Raw genomic sequence first — 20,421 nt, 5'->3', positions numbered from 1 at the left:
GCAACCACTAAGGCATCATGACAATATGATAAAATCATTTTCATCACAATATGCACACTTCTATTATTCTCAGTACACAAAACATGTATACCTGATGTAGCATGCACAATTATTATTATTTTTTTTTTCTTTTTTTGGTTGTTGTAGCATACACTATTCTAAGTAGAGCAGATACAAAACATACACCAGGATTTTCAACCCGTTTGAGCATTATCAGGTTCCTTATCAGTTTCTTCCGCAGCTTCTATTGCTTCATTGGTGTCTGCAGTTGTATCATCTTCGACCTTCGATACACGAAACATAGCCAGATGGGTGTCTCCTGACAAAAACGAAGCGAGATTATTGTAGTACTTTTTCTAGAGTAACATGAGCATTGAACAATTTTGATGTTCCAATTTCAGATTTGGTTTGAAATATTCTTCTAGAGTCCCTTTCCTTCTATGATTTTCTATATAATTTTGACAGAGTTATTCAAGAATAACAAGAAAACTAAGAATGTATGGCCTTTTAGGCAGTGTTTGTTTTGGGTACTAAGACAGAGACGGAGACTCAGTATCGTATTTGTTAGTTTAGAGACTGGTACTAAAATTTTTGTCTCTGTCTCTAAAATTTCAGTATTTCAATACCTCCAAAAAGTAGGGACACAAGAGACTGAAATTTTTAGAGATGGAGACTGAAACTTTAATAACATTTTATACCTAAAATACTTTCATTTCAATTAATTATTTCTAATTTTACCCTTTGTACAAATTTAATTAGAGTTTCATGAGCATGCACTCGTTTTTTCTTTCTTATAAGGAAAAAAAATAAACTCCTAAATGACATAGGAATAACCCCTTTTCCATTTAAATTCATTTATTCCGGGTATTATCCCATCTAACCTCTTCTTCCAACATATTTTATCACATACTTCTAAACATTGATAGCTAACTAATAGCCAAAAACAATAAATTCTAATGGTCTTCTAGCGTTCCTTAAGGAAAATAACCAAGTGAATAAAGATGTGTTGCAGTAGGTACCAAATGTAATATTACTCCCCGGAGATACAGTGGTAACTACTCCCGGTCTCAGCCGCTTGTCGTCGACGAATGTACCATTGGTGCTATCCAAATCTGTGACAAGAAGATTTCCTTGTTTCTTCTGAATGCGTGCATGCACTGCAGAAACTGCAAGTGTAAGAGCAAATTTTATATTTGACATCAGATCACTGAATTGGTTAATCGATAACAAAGCATAGTACACAAAGAATAAAACAGATGTGTCACAAAGTGGTACTTTTTGAGAAATGCTAAGAGCTATCAGAATTTATTGTTTTTGGTCGTTACTTAGTCATCATCCCAATTCTTTTAGGCTGCGTTTATTTACAGAGACAGGACATTGAGACAGGGACACAGAGACACAAAATTATATTTGACAGAAGAAACATGGATAGAGACAATATGTTCAGAGACACTGAATTAGTGTATTTTGTGTCCATCCTGATAGGAAAGACACGGAGACACTAACAAGGGACACAACTTATTTTTCATTTTTTTTCATTATTTTTGTTAATTTTTCATAATTATATTTTTTATTATTATATTTTTCATCTTAAATTTTTTGAATGAAAAAAAATGAGAATAAATTGGATTTTTATAATTTGTTCTAGTTTATCACCAAATAGAATACAATAACACAAAATTTTGTGTCTCTGTCCATCATTGTCTTATCCTATCCTATTCTCAGTGTCTTATCATGTCCTGTTCTTAAAAACAAACGCAGCCTTAGTGTAGTTTATTTGGTTTAGTAATCCAACAACATATTTTATCCTATACTTTTAAACATTAACGGCTAACACTGTGGCAAAAAACAATAAATTCTGATAGTAATCTAACATTCCTCGTACATTTTACCTGTTGCAACAGGAATCACCAAGTCAGCTTTCTCCGGAACGCGTCCAACTGTCACCTCACGCTGAATAATTCAAAAACAAGCTAGTTAATGTGAAGTATATTCAGCCATATAAAAGTATAATGATTCATATAAATCACTTACAGAAGCAATTTCATATGCACCTGGCATCTCAACTTTGAAGCCTATGTGCCTTGTATCTCCATCTCCTATCAATGCAAGTAGATCAGTTTTGTTTCCAATGTGATCAACCACTTTGTTAATCACAATCCTATTCAACAACTAGTGCTTTAAGCAGGTAACTGAAGAGTTCAAATGTATACCAACATTTTCATTTTGACAAAATAAATCTTCAAATGACAAAATGACCTAATCATTCAAAGTGATGGGTTAATGATTAGAGCATTTTATCAAACCAAATAGATATTTGAGTGTTCATTTTATCAAAAATAAATGTGTGAGTCCGTTTTGACAAAATCAAAATTTTAGATACCAAAATAACTTATAATAATAATAATAGAAAAATACTAGAGATTTTTTATGGCTCTCACTTAGGTTAATTCTTTTAGTTATGGAAATTCAGAATATGTTATGCTCAATTATGAAAAAATTGTGTGTTTTTTACGGATATAGAGATAAAAAAAATTAATTAGAATTTACAAATCTGGCTCAGTTTTGTTTTGAAAAGTGGAAACAAAACTTAGGATCTGATTTGGGGTAATAAAAAAATTTGAGCATTTGAAAATGATTTTTAAGGGATAAGTAAATCGGTGGATCAGTTTTGTTAAAAAAAATTGTAAACCACAAATCTAACTTTTAGATTTGTATTTTTTTTAAAAAAATAAAACTATAAATTTGACTTTTAGATTTGTGATATCTACTCCAAAAAAATACATCAAGTATCTACATTGCTAAAAAACACCACTTGAATCACAATGCTAAAAATAAAAAGCGTCTCACACTAAGTCATCAATTCTCTAATTCCAACCCAATAATATACTTTATTCCATTCTTTTAAACATCAATAACTAATTGATAATAAAAAACAATAAATTCTTATGGTCATCTAACATTTTTCGTAATAATAATTTTTCCGAGTTATGAGGTGATGGTAGATAGAGATGATGAAAGTTATTAGAGTGAGGGAAAAGATGGAAGTGAACTGACCAACTGGCTGAAGAAGCCATTTTTGTGAAGCATCAGAGGCTGAGGCGTGTATGGGTCCCAAACCCAGTCCCTTTGATTTAAGTCTGAGGCGTGGCAGCTGAGAAAAGAAGCACTTGTGGCTTACGCCTACACTTAGAGAAGTGGCATTTGAGTTTATGACTTGATACTTTGGAATTGTTCCAATGGATACAGGATGCACAATGCTTTCCATTTCATACCTTATCATATCACACATTCATTCTTACATGACGAGCACTTAGTTATGACTAAATCCCACCTCGACTCGTCTATGTGGCGCCCATTTAATGCTTCACTAGATTTTGGATAATATCTTCAATTCTTCATAGATGACCTATTCACTTTACTTTTTTTCTATTTTTCTGGACCCTCAATAGAATATTTAAATTATTTTGTTTCAAACAAAATAAAATCTAAATTAATTTTTAAAATAAAATTAATTTTTTCTATTATTATTATTATTATTATTATTATTATTATTATTATTATTATTATTATTATTATTATTACATTTTTTATAAGCTTTGTAACTGTGAGAGAATATCCAACAAGTCAAGATACTTTATTTCCTTTTGCAAAAGGATAATGGCTTAGTGCAAGAGAAGGTAGTGAATAAACAATAATGTTCCGAAGAGTGATAACTATAGCATGATAGACTATTTCATAATTAGGACATTTGGGATGATTAAATTATTAATTATGTAAACATTATTCTTTCCTATGAGTTATGAACATTGTGAATGCTATTTGGTATTTATATGAAAAACATTACAACAATATAGATTATTTTTTAGAGTTATATGTGTCAAAAAAGAATTAAAATTCGTTAAAAAAATAAATTTTGACACTATTTTAACTATGAAAATATGTTAATAGAAGTTTTGTCAAAAATAGTATTTTTAACATATAAGTAATTGTGAAAAACATTTAAATCTTATTTTGATAAATATTAGCTGTAAAAAATAATTTGTTAGAAAAATTTGAGAATATATTTTCTGTGATATTTATTAACCGTCAAAAATACTATTTATTTTGACACTTATTGATCATAAAAAATTCTCAACAAAAATTTTTAACAAAGAATGAGATGAAATCTTAAAACTGAAGAATAAATTGAGATTTTGAAGATAAAAAATGAGTAGTATGATCCCAAACTAAGAGCAGTGTGATGCCAAAATTGAAGGAGCCCAAAGAAGAAGAGGAATAATGGAGTAAATTGAAAACAAATAAATGTCAAACTTGAGGAATAATTTTCTACGGTCAAATTATTCATCAAGAAAACATAAAAAATTGGACCTTTGTGATATTTGTCAAAAATATATATTAATTTTTATACTTAATTATGACCGTTAAAAAAAATATGTTAAAATAGCTCTTTTTTTTTTAGTGAATTTAGCAACAGAAAAATTGGTTGCTATATATTTAATAATTGATTTTTTTTTGTGATGGATCTCATTTAACAATGGTTTGATGGTCCTTTGGTGAAAATCGGTTTCTAAGTATTAGTGGAAGTCAGTCGCTATATTTAATTTAGTGACAACTCAAGTTTTAGCAACTACTCAAATCGGTTGTCATTTCGATAATTTTATTTTTTTTTATTTTAAAAGTAATTAATAAGAAGTGAAAAAAGATAAAAATTTTATCTTTTAAACTATAAAAAAAATTTAAGAAGTCAACATTAATTTAACCAACAATTTAAAAGTTAGGCAACAATGGAACATTAAAAGGAACTAACCAAAAACTAAAAACCATAAAAACATAAAATAAAAATTAAGTAAAAAGAACACTACTTGAAAGTGAAATAAAGTAAAAAAAATGAATAGGAGTAAAGGAACAACTTAAAAAAAATTAATAATAAGTGATTAGATTTGTTTATTTATTTACCGAAATTAGTTATTTTTTGTTGATACTCTAGTGAACTTATTACCATAAATATAAGGACATTTTTAAGGTACAGATGCAATTTTAAAGATTTGTCTATGTGGCAAAATCTTAACCACACATTCTAAAGCTACACTTTTCACCTAAAACCGTAACTCTTCACAAAGAAAAGCGTCACCTAATGGAAAAAAGTAAATTAGAAGATTTAAGAGAAGAAATAATTAAGTTATCAAAATTAATAGATCAAAAATTAATGATTTTAACTAATGTTAACTGTAATGACACCGAATTCTTAAAATCAATACAAAATGATTTCTCTCAAAATCTTTATTTTACTATAAGTTTTATTGAAGGACTTCAAAAACCTGAAAAAACTTATTCTTCACACGGAATTTCTAAAAAATGTTATCATGGAAATGATTCACCACATCTTTATCATACCTTTAACCCACAATTAAATTCTATAGTAGACATGCTTGAAGAAATTTTAGTATCCATAAAATTTCAGAGAAATAAGGAAAAAGAGAATCCCAAAGAAGAAAAATTCCAAAATATAATCAACATAACAGATTTAAAAGTAAAACCACCACTAAAATTATGAATATTGAAGAAAAATTAGAAGAAGTTACAATGCTTTTTAAACAATTAAAAATGGCTAAAGAAAATAATATTATGGAACAGGGATTTCAAATAGAAGAGGAATTAAATCTTGAAAATATAGAAAATGAAGAACACATCCTAGATTATTCAAGTGACGAAGAACCAGCAATTCCAATACAAGTAAAAAATGAAGCTGGAACATCTAAGGATAATCAATCTCAATTTAAATGGGAAACAGGTTTTGATAATTATGCTTTTAAAAAAGGATTTATAAATAAAGATTCAAAATATACAAAAATACCATCAAAATATGTTCCTAAAATCCAGGAAATGGAAGGAGATAGAATGCTCGATTTAGACTGTAAAAAGAATGAAAAAGAAATTTTCGAAAACTGGTTAAATTCCTTTTTATTAGAAGCCTTTACCAACCCAAGACTTAGTGAATTGTCTGGAAGAGACATTTGGAATTACATAGGGTTTCATACTAAAGGAACTATAAGAGATTATATGACATCAATAGAAAACCAAATAATAGAAGAATTAGCAACAAAAACAACAGCTTATGATAAGATATTATATATAATGATGATTCTATATAAAGAATTTTTTGGAAAAAATATTATAGATCATAAACAAGAAGTCTATAATAAAGAATATCAAGAAGCAAAAAACCATTTAGCTAATATTCAGATATATGATTTATGTAATGTGGAGTCCTATATATGTGAATATAGAATACATTATTACAAATTAAAAGAAGAAGATAAAAATCATTATCTTAGTATGTATATAACAAAACTTCCATATCCTGCTAATGAGTTTATAATGGGAAGATTTATAAGAGAAATAAATAGAGGAACAATTGAAAATAATTTTGGTGGGGCAACCTCTGCAATAAGAGAGGAAATAAAAGAACGTTGTATGCAAGAAGCAACTCAAAAAAGATTTGCAAATATAATTAGAATTTGCTGTCAGGATAATGAAGAGATACCTCAAAAATATGGTCTTAATAAAAATTTTCAAAGAAAAAGAAAATATCAATTTAGAAAAAGAAAATACTATCCAAACTGGAGAAAAAAGAGGTATTTTAGAAATAACAATAAAAATAAGAGACAAAAAAGTGATTATTGCCCAAATAAAAAAGAAAATTGTAAGTGTTGGTATTGCCAAGAAGAAGGACACTATGCAAATGAATGTCCGAAAAAGAAAGATAAAAAGGATCTTACTAAACAAATAGAAATTGCTAAGTCTTGTTTCATGGAACCTTTAGAAGAATCTGATGATAACTTAGACTATATTTTTGAATATGTCTCGGAAACAGACTCAGAGACTGAGTAATAATGCTACATTTATTACTATAAAAATAACAGAAAAATTTATAAATGCTTTCATAGATTCTGGAGCAACACAATGCTTTGCTAGTTCAAATATAAAACTTGATTGGAAAAAATTAAAGAAACCATTAAGAGTTAGAATAGCTGACAAATCAATACATAAAATTGACCAAAAGGCAGAGATGGTTGAAATTTTTATTCAAAATTATAGGTTCATTGTTCCATCTATATACATGTTAGATTCTGGAATGGATTTTATCATAGGAAATAACTTTTTAAAGCTATATCATCCATTCATTCAAGAACTAACATATATAGTTTTAAAAGCTCCATACGATTCTTCAATAAATCAAAAATCAAAACGTATAAAAATACCGACTACTACTATAGATAAGATCTTAAAATTTAAAATATTTTCTATATTAGAGACATGTTATTTAAATTTATACTTTCAAATAAATATCCCAAAAAATAATCTTGAAATAAAGATAGAAGAACTTTTGGATGAAATTTGTGCTGAAAATCCTTTAGATATTAAAAATACAAATAACGAATTAGTAAGCATTAAATTAAAAGATCCAACAAAAGAGATAAATGTTCCAAATAAAATCCCTTATTCCGCAAGAGATAGAGAAGAGTTTTCATTAGAATGTAGAGATCTTTTGGAAAAAGGAATTATAAGATTAAGTAAAAGTCCTCATGCGGCTCCAGCCTTTTATGTCGAAAACAATAATGAAATTAAAAGGGGAAAACGAAGAATGGTTATTAACTATAAGAAGATGAATGAAGCAACTATTGGTGATGCTCATAAACTTCCAAGAAAAGATTCTATTTTAGAAAAAATCAAAGGAGCAACTTGGTTTTCCTCTCTTGATGCAAAATCAGGATATTGGCAACTTCGTTTAGACGAAGAAACAAAGAAACTAACTGCTTTTACTTGTCCAACAAAAGAATCAACAAGTGTATTGCTCTATGAATGGAATGTATTGCCATTCGGATTAAAACAAGCTCCAGGTATTTATCAAAGATTTATGGAAGAAAATCTAAAAGAGTTAAATGAATTTGTTTTAGTGTACATTGATGATATACTAATTTTTACAAAACAGGATAGAGAAGATCATCTTCAAAAATTATTAATAGTTTTAGAAAGATGTAAAGAAAAAGGATTAGTTCTTAGCAGAAAGAAAGCAAGAATAGCAAAACAAGAAATAGAGTTTCTTGGATTAATTCTATCCACTCAAGGAAAGCTAAAACTTCAGCCAAATGTCCTAGAAAAGGTAAATTTATTTCCTAATAAAATAGAAGATAGAAAACAATTACAAAGATTTTTAGGGTGTATAAATTATATTTCTGATCAAGGATTCTTAAAGAATATAACAGAATACACTAAAAGCTTATTTCCAAAAATAAGTACTAAAAAAGAATGGAAATGGGATGAAAAAGATAGTATGCAAATTCAAAAGATTAAAGAATTATGTGAAAAACTTCCAGAACTTTATATTCCAGAAGAAAATGACTACTTAATAGTAGAAACAGATGCTTCAGACATAACCTGGTCAGGATGTCTAAAAGCTAAGAAAGCTATAAAAAGTTTGGAGCAAGGAAAAGAATCACTAGATTCTAAAAATTCCCCAAAGGAACTACTTTGCAGGTATATTTCAGGGACTTTTACTCCAACAGAACAGAGATATACCACTCATGAAAAGGAAACTCTAGCAGCAATTAAATCTCTTAAGAAATGGAAAATTGATTTACTACCCAGAGAATTTACATTAAGGACAGATTCAAGCTACCTAACAGGTTTCATACGATATAATTTAAAAGTTGATTATAATCATGGACGATTGGTAAGATGGCAATTATTTTTATTACAATATCCAATAAAAATTGAATATATTAAGGGTGACAAAAATGTTATTGCAGATACATTAACAAGAGAATGGAGTTCGTCTACAACGCATTAGATCAAGAAATTCAGAAATACGAACAAGAACTCGAAAAATGCGAGCATTGTCAGCAAATAAGGACACAGATCCAATCCCTCAAGAAGGCCATCGAAGCAATGAAATCAACACAACAACCAAAACCATCAGAGCTCAGCCAGCTAAGCGTGGTGGACAAATCAGGTGAAGAAAAAATTCCAGAAAATAAAACAATTGCTGAAATTATCAAAAAATCCACCCAAGATAAAAAATATTATGTAATTTATAATGGCCCCATGAAAGGAGTATATGATGCCTGGGAAAAAGCAGCACCATTTACACATCAATCAAGGATAATTCATAAAGGAGGGTTTTTAACACTGGAAGAAGCAAAGGAATCTTTCAGGGAATATGAAGCTCTTCATCCAGAGCAAACCCTAAAAAGAGCAGATAAAGCTCCAATTCAAACCCAGAGAACAGGGATAATAAGAAACATTCCTACAAGGGCTGAAATCAAAGAAAAGAAAAGGGTCTGTAGATCAAATCTCAGAGAAACTCTTAATATAGTCCTAAACTGGACTGAAGAAAGAAGAGCAATTTTGGGATATTATCCTATTGCCAAAGAACAGCTAACAAAGCTGGTTATATTTCCAGATGCATCCCCATCGGACACCTATCAGTTTTTCCAGTATGGATTAATTGATACAATTTTAATTTTTAATGATCTAAAAATTATTAGTGAGTTTCCTGCAGGATTCGTTGATGCAGTGAAGAGATTTAAAAATATGATTGACAACGTAAATCCAAGGGATATATCCCTAAAATTTACGAACAGTCAACCTATTTTTAATGAAGAAGAAGAATGCTTGGTTCCAGCACACCAAGTAATATTCATGTCCGTCTTCCCAGGAAATTTTCAACCAATTGATCAAGTTCAAGATTTAACAATCTACAGTCATGAAGGAAGGCTAGCCAGCACACTAGCAAGGGTCTTCGAAAGAACTCAAAAGATAACAAGGGAATCTCACACAAGAATTAATTATAAAAGCAGAAATACTTTGCTTGTGTCTAGTAAAAGGAATGAAATTGAAGAAAGAGAGATGAGACTCTTAGTAGAATTTGAATCAGCATTCTACAACTTATCTGGACTCTTAGAAAAGCTCCCTGAAGGGATAAAGAGGAATCTCTGCTATTTGATAAAAGACAGAGAAGACCACAAGTGCCAGCTATGCGTCTCAGAGCTATCTGAAGAAAGCAATAATAAAACGGAATCAACCCACATGATAAAGGAAGAAGACAACGCATCTGAAGGTCACATAATGAAAGAGGAAGACAGCACATCTGAAGCATCTCTCAACATTATTGCATAGTGACGTAAGCGCTTAGGTCATAGAGCACCAACAATGTAGCTGGTGCAAGATAATAAACAATGACGTAAGCAATGACGTCATAAGAAGGGTAAGGATGGGAATTGTCCATCAGACCCAACCATTATAAATAGGTTGCTTAGGCAATTGTAGAAAGCATCAGAAAATAGAAAGCAGGAGGCAAAGAGTACTCACATGCTAGGAGAGCAAGGAGGAAGTTGCCAAGGCGATTCTATGGTCTGAGGAAGAATTCCCTTAGGAAAAATAGTTCTAAACTCCCCTCTGGAGTTAGTATTTACAATCTCCCCTCTGGAGATAAGAACACCTTATGTAAAATATACTAAATAAAGGAAGTTTTTCTCCAGAAAGGTACATCTTCATCCTAGTCTTTCAATTATGAATTATTTAGAAAGTTTAGAATTAACAGAAGAATCAGATTATTATAGATTAACTGCTTTATTAGATAATGAAAAACAGGCTGTTCTAAAAACAGAATTAAATCTCAAATCAAATGAAAATTTTAATAAACAGAACCTTTTAAAAGAAGTTTTTAATAGGAAAAATATAATATACTATGGAAAAATTCAACTTGAAGCCCCTATAAAGATAAAATCCGCCAATGGAGAACTTGAAATAGCTTTGATAAATGATGAAGAAATAAGTAAACAGATCGAGAAAATTAAGGATCAACAAAAAAGATCTAAAATTGGATGGATTCATATTAGTACTATACAAGTCTTAATCAAATCTACATATATGAAAGGAATTAATTCACCAATAAGCCTAGCAATCTGTGACAAAAGAATTACTGATGACCCAATAGACCAAATAATTGGAATTGTTCATGGAAACTTGGCAAATGTAAATGTTAAATTCAACGCCCATCTTGGATATGCTATACCTTTATCAACTGAAAATCTTGGAAGATCTATAAGTTTGGCTTATAAATTTCACAGAAAAAATCTAATGGAACAAGATGATGAACCATTTTCAATTACATATGCAATAAATTATGCTTTAACAAATAGCCATCATAGTATAATATTTAAAAACAGAGAAAGAATTTATGTCGATAAATTATTTCAGAAAATTGTAAAAACAGAAATACCAAAATATAAAGCTATTGAAAACCCAGTTCTATTATTAAAAGAACCATCAGGAAAATTATTTTCATCAAATTTTCAAATAAGAAAATCTAAAATTAATAGCCCTTTAAGTCTATCTAAGTTAAAAATTAAGGAAGAAAATTCTGAAATAAAAGAATTAACAAAAAAGGTCGAAAAATTAAATGAAACTCTAAACACTAAATTATGACAATAAATAGAGAAGAAATATATGTAACTTATCAAGACAAGAAACAAGAGCTCTTTGAAAGAGAAAATCGGTTGAATTATTTCTGAAATAAATCAAAGAGCATTCGAAGCTCTAAAAATAATTTATGACAAGTTAAAAAGAGAAGTTGAAGAACTAGAGAAATTAATAGAATCTCTGAAAAAAAGTGATGAATCGATGATAGAGTTTGCAGAAATTCTAAAATAAATAATGAAGTATAAAAAGATTGAAAAAACCAGAAAATAAAATAAAAAGAAAAAGGGCGGAAAAATTAAAAAGTAAAATAAAGGAACATAAAAGAGAATTAAATAATATTCAGATCGAAATTAATGACCTTATAATAAAAAGGATAGAAATAAGAATAAACATAAACAAGTTGGAATTAAACTTAAAAAATTTATAAATGCCTGGAAAACCATATTATGACTTAAAAGAATTAAAACTATTGAAAGAAAAAATGGAGTATGAAGTTGAAAAATTAAAAAGATATTTAGAAACAACAGAAAATGTAGAAATAAAAGAAGTTCTTGAGGATTTGAAAAATTATATTAAAGAAAAAAACAAACAGATAAAAGATTTTATATACAATAATCCATGCAAAAAAGAATATTATAAACTAAAACAAGATTGAAAAACTATAAATCAGAGTTATAAATCAAGGACTAATAATAAATAATCACACAAGAAAAATAATGGTAAATACTTTAAATTATAATTTTGCACCACCAATTGAATCTATACAAATTATAATCTTATTTGAGAAATTAATTTCGAAAAAGAAAGAAAAGTCGAATGTTAAAATTGAAATTAAAGAAAAGTCGAATGTTAAAATTGGTATCAGAGCCAAGTTAACGATTAAGGGTAACACTTTCTCTTTAAGTAACACTTTTAGTGACACGCTTTTCAGCCACAAAAAGACAAAAATCTGTACACCCACATCTGTACACTATAAGGTCCCTAAATATAAACATCATTTTCCATGGCTACATTACATGTCTAATATCATAGGTTAAATTTTATAAAGGACAAATGAACATTCGATCTTCAAAATCCTGGCGGATACGTTATGTCAAAATAAACAATACTTAATTTTGAAAGTCAACAAAATATAAATAATTAAAAATTACCCATTCAACTTCAATGCCTTTGTTCAAACGCTAAGTACATATACATTGATCATAGTTTTGTAAACATTTTAATTACAAGTCCATCCAAAAAGAAAATGTTGAAACTAGTAAGATGCAAAATCTTTCTCAAATTTTGTCCTTGCACTACAAAAGTTGGTTATAAAATGAAAGCATTTTTAATTTCCCCTGACGCATTAGACCATGATAGCCACAATGTCGATGATGAACATGATTTTAGCGAGTCTGCTTCTCGTGTTCTTCATTTGCGTTATTGCAGAAGCACATGCGAGGAAAACACTATACACAGATGACGGTATTTGCAAAAGAATGGCAGAGACACAGGGTTATACTTGTGAAGAACACAAGGTGCTTATTATAATCATTTATAAAAGAGAAAGTATAGGGAGCCAATGAAATATTTGTACAATGGAAGTATTAGAGATATAATCATTAGTGTTATCTTTTTTCATCAGCTGCTGAAGTTTTTGGGATGAGTGGTATCATGACATGGTATCAGAGCTCTAGATCCAAAAGGTCAAGAGTTTGATCCTTGGTGAACCCAAAATCAGTTTAAGCTTTTGGGATGAGATGTTTATTATCCCTAGTATCCGGATGGTTATTCTGGATAATATGGATGATATTCATTTTTTAACTCATATAACCCATTGTACACATTGTATAAATATTCCATTGACTCTCTAATAGGACTCTTTATAAAAATATTATTTGTATATAAAAAATTAGCCACTAAACCAATTATAATGTATTTGTATATAAATATTTATATAGTTTAATTTTTTTAAATATATATTATATATTTTAATATATATCCTACACTATTAGTTAATTTTAATAACTAATTTTAGTATATATTTATTATGATTATATTATTTATGTCTGTCATTATATTATTTTTTTTAAATTTAAAGTGATAGAAAAAAACAACATAAATGATTATTATATCTCTTCACGTTTTTTCAGATAAACTTTTTTTATATCATGTCATGATACTAATTCTTTTAAAAGTTTAAAATGATTAAAAAAATAATATGAATCATTGTATTTTTACGTCGTCATTAATTAGAGGAAAATTTTTTTTTTGTTAAACTGGACCAGGTTACGACCGTAGATGGCTACATTCTTAGCCTACAGAGGATGCCGGCGGGGCGATCCGGCAAGGCAGCAGACAAGCCACCAGTTTTTTTGCAACATGGTCTCTTTATCGTAGGTGCATTGCTTGTTGAGATAACAATATCATTGTTATTGCTAGATTAATTTTTTTTTAACTTTTTTATTTTTTTTTTAAGGATGCTATAACATGGTTGTTCAACACTCCGGAAGAATCATTGGCATATATCTTAGCAGACAAAGGCTTTGATGTGTGGCTTGCCAACACTCGTGGGACAAAATATAGCAGCGCCCATACATCACTTAATCCTAATGACATGGTTCTTTTATTTTTTATTTTCTCAAAAATACTATTGGTACATTTAAATTAGTCATTAATGTAGTTATATATAAATACAAGTAAAAACTCAGGTGAAGTCGACTTCACGTGAAGTTGATACATAAGAGCCCATAGATGAAAATTTAATCAAATCAGTCAAATCATCTAACAGCTCTCAGATATCAACTTCACGTAAAGTCGAGACTTCACCAGAATTTTCACCATAAATATATATATGTAGTTTAATTTATTTTAAATATGTATTTATATTTCAATATATATTTTATACTGATAGCTGATTTTAGTATACACGTATCATAGTCGTTTTTCTTTTAGTAAGATACACTTAGCTCTACTCTTGATGTTTCATAAAAGCTATCCAGATGAGACCCAACTTTTGGTTTGTAAATATTAGCCAATTTTTTCCTAATTTTAAAAATTTTTATTTTCAAGAGAATTTAGAATTTTGGATTTATACTTTAAGTTGTTTAATTAAATGTTTATAATTTAGAATTTAAAATAAATAAAATAATTTTAAAAAACTAATATTACCCGAAAAAAATTGGTTCCTATCATTATTATTCAAGCTACAATCGTTCACATTCATATCTAAATTTGAAGCTAAATAAGATTTCCAATTTTTTCCTTTTACAATTTTCAAATCTTTTATTTGAAGTTCTCTACTTTTTTTTCTTAAAAAGGAAAAAGAAAAAGATAGAAAAAAATTTGTTATTTAATATTTATAAATGTACAAATAGACTTTCATAAAAATATGAAATTCCACCTTATTATTTTGAAATTTACACTCTACGTTGGTTGCTTATTTTTGTTATTAATTTTTTTTTATTGGTCTTTCAAGTTTCAACTATAATTTTGAGTAACTTTTTTTGTTTTTTTTTTATCCATATTTTAAGAAAATATAAGAGATCCTATATATAGTATAGGAGTAAGTAGTTGTGTAAATATTTCTTTGTAATTAAAGTTTAAAATGTGAGAAAATTAATAAGGGTTTCAGATGTTAGGAAATAAGGGGTTTGATATATATATATATATTAGAATTAATTTAATGTAAAAAAAAAAAAATAGCAGGGTTTCGGATGTTAAGATAAGTTGGATGTTTTTTGTATAATTTTAAAAAATTAGAATAAAAAAAAACTAACAATAAAATACCGGCAGATTTCGAACTTTATACATTCGAGATATGTATTAAGAAGCCAATTTGGTAATCTCTAATTGGTTGGTTGTTAATTTATTCTATTATTAATAGGCATATTGGGATTGGTCATGGGATGAGTTAGTAAGTTATGATCTTCCTGCTTCACTCAGTTATGTATTCAATCATACCGGTCAGAAAATGCACTACGTAGGTCATTCCTTGGTGAGTTTGAGTTTAACTTTTATTATTTTAATTAAAGAATTTAATTTTGATGTACTGTTAATGTAAAATAATTTTATATGTATATTTAATTACATAACATCACAATAGTAAAATAACAACCCTGAGTGTTTGAATAGTCATTAGTATTTGATGGAGAGACAGAGACGAAAAGACTGAGAATGAGAGACAGAAACTAATAAGAGACAGAAATTGAAATAAATCTTAGTATTCTGTTTGGTGTAAAATGGGAGACAGAAATTGAAATAAGAATGAAACTCTAATTTAATTTGTACAAAGGCTAAAATTGAAATTAATTTATTGAAATGAGGATATTTTAGGTATAAAATGTTATTAAAGTTTTAGTCTCCATCTCTAAAAATTTTAGTCTCTTGTGTCCCTACTTTTTGGAGGTACTGAAATACTGAAATTTTAGTACCAATCTCTGAGCCAACAAACATGATACTGAGTCTCAGTCTCTTAGTATCTGTCTCAGTACCTCAAAACAAACGCTATCTTAACAAATATGATTGTACGACTGTATAAAACGTTTTTTATTGTCTGTATATCAAAATTATATTTAAATATGTATTTATGCATAAAGATAACAAGAAATTTAATTTCAGGGAACTTTAACAGCATTAGCTGCATTCTCTGAAGAGCAACTAATGAATATGTTGAGATCAGCTGCATTACTTAGCCCAATTGCTCATTTGAGTCAAATTATGTCGCAACCAACAAAGCTTGCTGCTGACCTTTTCATAGCAAATGTAAGATATATACTACTTGAGCAAAGAAAATCTAAAATGATGCAAAATCATTTGATGTAATTTTTTTCACTTTATATTTTGACAGGATGTTTACTGGTTGGGCCTTCATGAATTCAGTCCCAATGAGTATGACAAAATCATAACTGAAAATTTCGCTTATTATTATGTCTTTTTAACTTTTGCTTTATATTAGACAGCGTTTAGGGTTGAGAAGAAGATAAGATAAGAGATTGAAAATAAGACACAAAAGATAGAAATACAAAAATTAATGTTCTTGTATTTTGTTTGGTAATAAATTAGAACAAATTATGAAAGTCAAATTTATTTTTTTTTTATTTAAAAAATTTGAAAAAAATATAATTATAAAAAATTAACAAGAATAATAAAATAAATTATGTTTTTTTGTTACAATTTTTGTGTTTTTTTGTCATGATAAACATAAAATGTATTAATTTAGTGTTTCTAAACACAATATCTCTATTCATATCTCATCTGCCAAATACGATTTTGTATCTTTATCTCAGTGTCTCGTAGCTATAAACAAACGCAGTGAAAACACTCATATGTGATATTAGTTTCTTTTGGATATAGAATCAACTAACACAAATCTTTTTTCTGACAATATATTTTTCTAATGATCAGGAATGTTGCATCCAAATTTCTAGAGGGCATTTGCAGAAGCTTAAAACTGAATTGTTCAGATCTAATGACTGTTTTTACAGGTACTTAATGTTATTAGAATGACGATTTTCACTCATCAATACATGTATATGTTGATCCCACCAAAATGAGACTTTATTTTAATATTTATTAATTAAAATTTTAGGTCCCAATTGTTGCATAAATTCTTCGAGAATAAATATATTTCTTAATAATGAACCGCAACCATCATCTACGAAGAATTTGATACATCTATCACAAAGTAAGTATTTTAATTAGGTTATGTTTGAGAATTTATTACTGTTAGATATTTTTCTATTATATATTTTATGTTGAAAGACTTATTTTGTAACTAGTCAATAAAGTAAGTAGGGACGGATCTAGAAATGATATTATGGGGGGCCAATAACACATATAATATTAAAAATTATGTAAAAAAATTATATAATATAAGATGTATTATAAAAATACACGAATAGAGAATATATTTTAAAGTAAAAAAAATGTGTATACTTTTTACTAACGAAGTGGTCGATTCTTCGTATCATAAAATTCACCGATAATAGAATTTGTGTCAAAATTTTCAACAATTTTCTTTTCAATATAATTAAAAGACAATTATCAAGAAATTCATCTTTTATTTTGTTTCTAAGTTATTTTTCACAATATTCATTGAAAAAGATCTCTTAATTGTAGCAGTTGAAACAAAGAGAATTAATACCAAACGAATAAAAAAACGGCCACAAAAAGAAAAAGAATTCACTTTATAAGATTTAAAAATTTTTATTTAATTAAAAAATATTAGTAATAATATTTTTTCAGATTTTTTTAATATTGTTACTTATTTTTTAGATATTAAAAATTATTAATATTTAAATTAGACTGAACTTTTATTTATATTAGACTAAATACTAAATATTTTTTTAAAAAAATTAAATTATACATAATAACTTATTACTATTAAAAAAAGTTGGGGGGCCGAGGCCGCCACTCGCCCCCTTATGTCCGTCCCTGAAAGTAAGTCTTTTGACTAATCATTTTATTTTGTAACTAGCTAGATATTGTTTGAACTGAAGCATTTTATTTATAGAGTAAATTAACAAATAAATTCATTCATAAAGATTTATAATCGAACGTATTAGTCTTAAAAAAAATACTAATAAAATTATCTAAGATGGTAGATATATACATATTATCTTTTAAATTATTTTTTAGAGTAAAGTATTGTTTTTATTCCAAACGTTTGGGGTAAGTCTTAAAGTTGTCCTTAACGTTTGAATCGTCCTATTTAAGTCCCTAACGTTTCAAAATTGACTTAATGTTGTCCTGCCGTTAGGAATCTGTTAACGGAATTGATGGCGGGACAAAATTGAGACAATTTTGAAACATTATGGACTTAAATAGGACGAACACGTTAGGGACAAAAACGCTACATAAAAATAAATTTAAATTTTATCCTTCAATAATATCAATTTTTTACGGTATATAATTATTCAATTATTTTTTAATCACATCTAAGTAAATTACACTTAATCACATTAATTTTATTCTAAATAAATTTATTTTTTATAATTTTATTATTAAAAATTTTTACTCATCATAAAATGTTTGTAGAATGACTAGTACATAAACTTGTGGAAAAATTAAAAAATAATAAATATACAATAAAGTAATGTGATTCTAGTCATTTTACAAACATTTCATGATGAGTAAAAATATTTAAGAGTAAAATTATAAAAAAAATTATTTAAAATAAAAATAATGTGATTAAGTGTAATTTACTTAAATGTGATTAAAAATAATTGAATAACTATGTACCATAAAAGATTGATATTAGTGAAGGATAAATTAAAATTTATTTTTAGGTATCATTTTCGTCCCCAACGTTTTCGTTCTATTTAAGTCCCCAACGTTTCAAAATCGTCTCAATTTTGTCATGCTGTCAATTCCGTTAACAGATTCCTAACAGCAGGACAGCATTGAGTCAATTTTAAAACGTTAGGGACTTAAATAGGACGATTCAAACGTTAGGGACAATTTTGAGACTTACCTTAAACGTTGGGGACAAAAACAATACTTTACTCTATTTTCTATAATTAGGATAGAAGATCTTAATTAATTTGAATTTATTTGTCTACGTTTATTATTTTGGAAGATTTTATTAGTATTTTTTTTATTTAGAAACTAATTTGCCCAAAATATAAATCTTCAGGTGTTTATTTGTCACCTTAGTCTTATTTATATTTTATAAAATTATAAATGATTGAACTAATACTTCTTTATATTCATCTATAGCTTCTAATAAACTTCACTTTTGTATGCTATGATGTGAATTATGAGTAGTGATAAGAACAGGAAAAATAGCAAAGTATGATTATGGTAATGAAGAACAAAATATACAACACTATGGAGAGGCTAGTCCTCCTATTTATGATATGGCTAGTATTCCAAATGGGTTCCCACTTTTCCTAAGCTATGGAGGACAAGATATGTTATCTGATGTAAACGATGTCAAGCTTTTGCTCACGGACCTCAAAGATCATCATAAGAATAAGCTCGTCGTGTTGTTTATAGAAAACTATGCTCATGCTGATTTCGTTATGGGTGTCAATGCTAATCAAATTGTTTATGATCCTATTATGGCTTTCTTCAATGATAATTGATTAGCAATTGTTATTCACTTGTTCAACATCAAATCTGCTAAAAATATCAAGTTTATATCAAGCTTTAATGAAATATATCTACTATATATCTTATGTTTTTTGCCAATCAAAACATAATTTTTTCTAGTAAAGTCACAATTAGATTCTCGAATATTTCAATTTAGGATTAATTAGTCATTGGAAAAAAATTAACTCTGTGTATGCTACATTTGCGGTACATAGCCGGTCCCAAGCCCGGATAAAGGAGGAGGGTTGTGTTAGGTCTTCGACAACTAACATAAAAATATAGTCGAACCCCATGACATGAATCAAAGACATTATTGCACTAAAGCTAGGTCGTTGCTCGGAAGCAACGCGCTGTATGGCTCGAGTACGGTGTCAAATGAGCAAGAGCCGCTGCATCGGTGCCGGGATGTAGTGTTAAATGAGTAAGGGTTCCCGCGTTTTCGTGAACGGACGAGGGTAAATAAGCTAGTTCACAAAGTAAAAGGTAAATGTCGAAGAGACAGAAGGTTGAGATTTGGGACATGGAACATAGGCACCCTAACAGGAAAGTCCATGGAGGTGGTGGACACCATGACAAGGAGGAAGATTAACATTATGTGCTTACAAGAAACAAAATGGGTTGGTGCGAAGGCTAGGGAGTTGGATACTTCTGCTTTCAAACTGTGGTATACAGGAAAGGTGAAGAATAGGAATGTGGTTGGAATAATTGTGGATAAGCAGTGGAAGAAGGACGTAGTGGATGTCAAGAGGGTGGGAGATCGGATCATCTCTATCAAACTTGTGGTGGAGGGATGTGCTTTCCATGTGATTAGCGCTTATGCACCGCAAGTGGGTTCGGACGAACAACACAAAATAAGGTTCT

The 20,421-nt window shown here is 28.5% G+C and overlaps 2 protein-coding genes across 5 annotated transcripts; one reads left to right on the top strand and one right to left on the bottom strand.

Annotated features, from left to right (window-relative positions):
* Positions 1 to 26: 26 nt before the first annotated feature.
* Positions 27 to 3,430, bottom strand: LOC112740850 (zeaxanthin epoxidase, chloroplastic). Of its 4 annotated transcripts, none has more exons than XM_025789519.2 (5): positions 3,058 to 3,430; positions 2,035 to 2,099; positions 1,893 to 1,953; positions 1,020 to 1,166; positions 27 to 319 (listed from the first exon to the last, which is right to left on the bottom strand). In XM_025789519.2, the coding sequence occupies exons 1-5, from the start codon at positions 3,290 to 3,292 to the stop codon at positions 195 to 197; spliced, it is 633 nt and encodes a 210-aa protein (XP_025645304.1). In that variant the 5' UTR covers positions 3,293 to 3,430; the 3' UTR covers positions 27 to 194. The 4 variants fall into 4 exon arrangements, with proteins under 4 accessions (XP_025645304.1, XP_025645305.1, XP_025645307.1 ...); XM_025789520.2 differs by having other exon boundaries at positions 27 to 316; XM_025789522.2 differs by having other exon boundaries at positions 1,020 to 1,157.
* Positions 3,431 to 12,849: 9,419 nt separating this feature from the next.
* On the top strand, positions 12,850 to 19,553 carry LOC112740465 (triacylglycerol lipase 2-like). The gene is made up of 9 exons (XM_029292364.2): positions 12,850 to 13,004; positions 13,755 to 13,862; positions 13,946 to 14,086; positions 15,353 to 15,463; positions 16,087 to 16,230; positions 16,316 to 16,356; positions 16,873 to 16,952; positions 17,057 to 17,152; positions 19,234 to 19,553. Exons 1-9 carry the CDS (start codon positions 12,852 to 12,854, stop codon positions 19,551 to 19,553), a joined length of 1,194 nt encoding a protein of 397 aa, XP_029148197.1. The 5' UTR covers positions 12,850 to 12,851.
* Positions 19,554 to 20,421: the final 868 nt, after the last annotated feature.

This window comes from Arachis hypogaea, chromosome 14, assembly GCF_003086295.3.
Source record: "Arachis hypogaea cultivar Tifrunner chromosome 14, arahy.Tifrunner.gnm2.J5K5, whole genome shotgun sequence".
Lineage (NCBI taxonomy): Eukaryota > Viridiplantae > Streptophyta > Magnoliopsida > Fabales > Fabaceae > Arachis > Arachis hypogaea.
This window is presented reverse-complemented; position numbering and strand designations above follow the sequence as displayed.

What these genes read in the sequence shown, in the direction of transcription:
- LOC112740465 (XM_029292364.2), top strand. Translation starts at nt 12,852, where the DNA reads ATGTCGATGATGAACATGATTTTAGCGAGTCTGCTTCTCGTGTTCTTC. An exon ending in TCTAATGACTGTTTTTACAG is followed by an intron (nt 16,953 to 17,056) that starts GTACTTAATGTT and finishes TTAAAATTTTAG; the next exon opens with GTCCCAATTGTTGCATAAAT. An exon ending in TTTGATACATCTATCACAAA is followed by an intron (nt 17,153 to 19,233) that starts GTAAGTATTTTA and finishes AATTATGAGTAG; the next exon opens with TGATAAGAACAGGAAAAATA.
- LOC112740850 (XM_025789519.2), bottom strand. Translation starts at nt 3,292, where the DNA reads ATGTGTGATATGATAAGGTATGAAATGGAAAGCATTGTGCATCCTGTA. An exon ending in ATGGCTTCTTCAGCCAGTTG is followed by an intron (nt 2,100 to 3,057) that starts GTCAGTTCACTT and finishes TTGCATTGATAG; the next exon opens with GAGATGGAGATACAAGGCAC. An exon ending in GGGGAGTAATATTACATTTG is followed by an intron (nt 320 to 1,019) that starts GTACCTACTGCA and finishes CGTTTTTGTCAG; the next exon opens with GAGACACCCATCTGGCTATG.